At 49.3% G+C, this 4,389-nt stretch overlaps 1 protein-coding gene across 2 annotated transcripts in view; it reads right to left on the bottom strand.

The window, feature by feature from the left end:
- Positions 1-1,329: 1,329 nt before the first annotated feature.
- The window catches only part of LOC107125806 (protein S100-A6-like), a 20,754-nt gene continuing 17,694 nt past the window's right edge, over positions 1,330-4,389 (bottom strand). For both annotated transcript variants that reach the window (XM_015429268.1, XM_015429269.1), the window contains exons 2-3: positions 2,826-2,989; positions 1,330-1,570 (exon numbers count right to left, since the gene is read on the bottom strand). In XM_015429268.1, the coding sequence (XP_015284754.1) occupies positions 1,451-1,570; positions 2,826-2,963 (258 nt within the window). In that variant the 5' untranslated portion in view covers positions 2,964-2,989 and the 3' untranslated portion in view covers positions 1,330-1,450. The remainder of the gene's footprint in view (positions 1,571-2,825; positions 2,990-4,389) is intronic.

Genomic DNA, 4,389 nt, shown 5'->3' with positions numbered 1-4,389 from the left:
CCACCCCCAAAGCTCCAGGAATTTCCCACACCAAAACTGGCAACCCTTTATATAGAGGAGTGTTCAGTCCTATGAGTTTCTCATGAGGTCAGTTCACGGAGGAGGAGATTTTGACGGCTATCAGTGGCGATGGCAAACTAGAACCTCCATGTACAGAAGCACAGCACCCTTGAGTACCAAACTGAGAAACAAAAAGGGAGAAGCTTTTGCCTTCATGGCCATGTTTGTAATCTTTCCAGAAGAATCTGAATGGCCATAGTTGGAAACAGGATGCTGGACTAGACTTACCTTTATTTCTGGGTTTGTCAAGTTCAAGGTTAATAGACCTACCAATGACTTTTAGCCAGAACAATTATGTGGAACCTCCATACATGGAATCAGAGTGCCCCCAAAAATACAAGCCGCATACTCCGTCCCAACATTACAAAAATCAATCTTTATTAGACACAAAACTGCTTACAGAGGCACTTCCGGTTCATCGAGGCCATGCTGCCTTGATCTAGCGGGGGCTCCTGCACCTCTTTTTCTACAAAATGACCCCTGGGTAACATCCCCTACCCAAGGAATAGTTACAAGGATGGCTTGCCACACTCAACTTAGAGACATCAGTTCCCCGGGGGGGGGGGGATGGCTGCTTTGGAAGGTGGACTCTGTGGCATTATACTCCAATGAGCTGCTGGTATGACTTTGGGCCAGTCACAAGTCCTCTCAGAGCTGTTCTCTCGCGAGCAGTCCTCTCAGCCCTCACTCAGCCCCACCTACCTCACAGGGTGTCTGTTGTGGGGAGAGGAAGGGAAAGGAGATTGCGAGCCACTCAGACTCCTTTGGGTAGTGAAAGGCAGAGTATAAATCCAATCCCTTCTCGTCTTCCTCTTCTTCTTCCATCTTCTTTGCAAACCCTCTCCCTCCCCTGGCGCCACCCCCAAAGCTCCAGGAATTTCCCACACCAAAACTGGCAACCCTTTATATAGAGGAGTGTTCAGTCCTATGAGTTTCTCATGAGGTCAGTTCACGGAGGAGGAGATTTTGACGGCTATCAGTGGCGATGGCAAACTAGAACCTCCATGTACAGAAGCACAGCACCCTTGAGTACCAAACTGAGAAACAAAAAGGGAGAAGCTTTTGCCTTCATGGCCATGTTTGTAATCTTTCCAGAAGAATCTGAATGGCCATAGTTGGAAACAGGATGCTGGACTAGACATACCTTTATTTCTGGGTTTGTCAAGTTCAAGGTTAATAGACCTACCAATGACTTTTAGCCAGAACAATTATGTGGAACCTCCATACATGGAATCAGAGTGCCCCCAAAAATACAAGCCGCATACTCCGTCCCAACATTACAAAAATCAATCTTTATTAGACACAAAACTGCTTACAGAGGCACTTCCGGTTCATCGAGGCCATGCTGCCTTGATCTAGCGGGGCTCATCTCCAATTAACCCTTCAATGCCTAGTTGTAAATCATTGCCAAGGAACCAAGAAAGGTCACGTATTCCTGGAAGTTCACCTCCTGGTCATAGTCGCTATCAAGAGCAGCCATCAGTCCTTTAATCTCGGAATCATTCAAGTGCTAGGATGGAAACAGGAACACCCCCAAAAAAAACAATCCATTACAACCTTTGCAAAATACAAATGGCAAATCACAAGGTTCAGAGAAAGATGTTCAATTTTTTATTTTATTTTTTTGTAATTTCTTTCATTTTAAAAGCTCTGAAGTTTGTGTTCCTTGGGCTGGAACCAGTGGTGTGTCACTGGAAAGGAAAATATCCTTACCAACAGTGCTACTTTTCACACAAGCCCTTGAAGCACCTTTGGAGTGACCATGCAGCTCGCAGAAGGCATTTTAAAGGGACTGCAAGCCCTTTGAATGCCTTTTCCCCCCTCCATTGGAAACAATGGAGGATGGAAGCACCTTCTTTGGGGGCACATAGAATTGGACCCATGGTCCAACCTTTTGAAACTTGGGGGTTCCTCTGAGGAGGAGCACCAGTAGCTATTCTGCAACTCTGGGGCCTCTACCTCAAAAAATCGGGGGCCCCATACAGATTCCACATTATACCCTATGGGGACCATTGACCATAATGGTCCCCATAGGCTATAGTGGAGTCGCAAAAAATTCAGGATTCCCCCCAAAAAACCCAAATCCGAATACCATACCGATATTGGAATTTGGGCATATCAGAAAATACTGATATTATTCGGCTCCATTACACCCGAATTCGGAAAATGCTGGATTTTTGCATGTGTGTGAGCACACCCCCTAGTGGATGGGTGGAAAAATATGTTGCAGCTTCCCCACCTTAGCTACTCTCACACTCTCAGTTCCAGCTTTCCAAGGCTGCTTTTCTTTTTCTGAAAAAAATCAAGCTGGAGGAAAGGGGACAGGCAACTGTTTTTCATGTAACCTAGGTTCCCCGACATTCTTGAGCCTGCAGGCACCTTTGGATATCTGACACAGGGCGGTGGGTGCAGCCACAAAATGGCTGCCGCAAAAGGAGGTGGAGACTGCCATAGAATGGCTCCTGCAGCTTTCCCTAAGTTGCATAATAAAGGCCCTTGTGGAGTACCTGCTACAAAAACAGCCCTCTTGGCAGCTACTCCCAAAACAATTTAAAAAAAAAAAATCTCCACAGCCAATCAAATATTCGATAGCCAGTCAGATGCCCTGCTGGGCAAAATCCCCACCCACTTTCTAAAAACACTTGGTGGGCAGTAGAAGAGTTGTCGGTGGCTGCCCTGGCACTGCAAAGAACAATGCTGGGGACCCCTGACGTATCCAAAAGCGGGCATTTGCATTGTTCTCCGTAACTTCTTGTGACACTCACTGATCCAATGGTCAACTCCTTCTGGATCAGTTCCTTCATCTCCTTCTTGTTCAGGGTGTTCTTGTCACCTTCTTTGCAAGAATACTTGTGAAAAACAGCAACCATGAGGGCAATAGCTTGGTCCAGGGGGCACGCCATCTCGACAGTTGAAGTTGGAAGTTGACCTGAGGAAGGAGAAGACCAAAGTGGCCCATCAGAGACTAGGTGCAAACAGATTTGGGTCTCTATTCACAGTAATAGCTCATTCCACCAATATCTGGGTTATCCTAAGTCCAGTGTAGACTGCTTCAAACAGTCCACACCCCCAGGGCGTTCCCTATCACCCAGAGAACCAAACGCTGCCTAGAGTCCCCCCACGGCCAGCCTCACTTTGCCAAGGGGATGTTTGAAGGACCCATTCTGCAGTTTCAACATGATTCCATTTGAACACGAAAATTGGTCTGCGTTGGGTTTAACAAGTTAAAACACTCATTTGAATATTAAGTGACACACCCCAAATGTAGCCAATCCTCCAAAAGTTTACAGTAGCTCCTGTAAGAAGAGCTCTGTAAGCTCTTGGAGGATTGGCTACATTATGGGTGTGTGGCCTAATATGCAAAGGAGTACCTGCTACAAAAACAGCCCTCTTGGCAGCTACTCCCAAAACAATACTTTTTTAAAAAAAATCTCCACAGCCAATCAAATATTCGATAGCCAGTCAGATGCCCTGCTGGGCAAAATCCCCACCCACTTTCTAAAAACACTTGGTAGGCAGAGGAGAGGTAGGAGAGGGAAATTAAGATGGCGGCGAAGGAGGTGGTGTGTGCTCGCCCTCCTTCCCTGAACTTTTAGAATGAGCTAGCCTGCAATGGGGCATAACGAAAACAACGATAAGAACTGGGCATACCGTTGCATGGAGATGTGTCAGCTGTGTGCGGTGGCTGTGGAGGTTGTGGAGAGGAACGGGGTGCCTGTATGTCCCCCGGCGAGCGGCTGTAGTCGGGAGCACGCCCGGATAAGAAACTCTGGCATTGGCCTTGCGGGAGAACAATTGCTGCTGACCCCGGACTGCCGCAAGCCGGGTGCCGGTATTGGGAGGCTGACCAGCGGACTGAAAGCACGAGATGAGCTGGTGGACTGGAGGCAAGCCGTGCAGCGAGTGGAATGGGGCGGCCTCTGGAAGGACAGTGCGGCCCGGCGAGCAACGGGAGGTGAGCCTGGGATGCCCCCCTTTTCCTGGGGTTCCTTTCGGAGTCCCCCCCAGTGGACTGAGTCCAGTGAGCGCCGGACGAGGAGGATAGAGCACGGCCGCCGGCGGCGAGCGTTACTACCCCCGCCCTCCGAGAGCCTCCTCCAGTGGGCTGAATTGGGGGGGAGAGAGAGGAGGAATACGTGTGGCCACTGACAGCGGGCCTTGGCCTCCCCCTCCCCCTGGAATTCCCCCCTGGGTGCCTGAGTAATGACAGAGGACTGCGAGTTAGAAGTGCCGGGAACAACAAAGCCAAACTTGGTCGACGGAGGAGTGGGAAGACGGGCCCTGCTGCTTCGCTGGAGGCGTCAGTAGCAGCCCCCGGGAGGCGAAACA

This window comes from Gekko japonicus, unplaced genomic scaffold, assembly GCF_001447785.1.
Source record: "Gekko japonicus isolate JY-2015 unplaced genomic scaffold, Gekko_japonicus_V1.1 scaffold4023, whole genome shotgun sequence".
NCBI lineage: Eukaryota > Metazoa > Chordata > Lepidosauria > Squamata > Gekkonidae > Gekko > Gekko japonicus.
The sequence above is the reverse complement of the archived record's forward strand: the minus strand, read 5'-3'. Positions and strand labels throughout refer to the sequence as shown.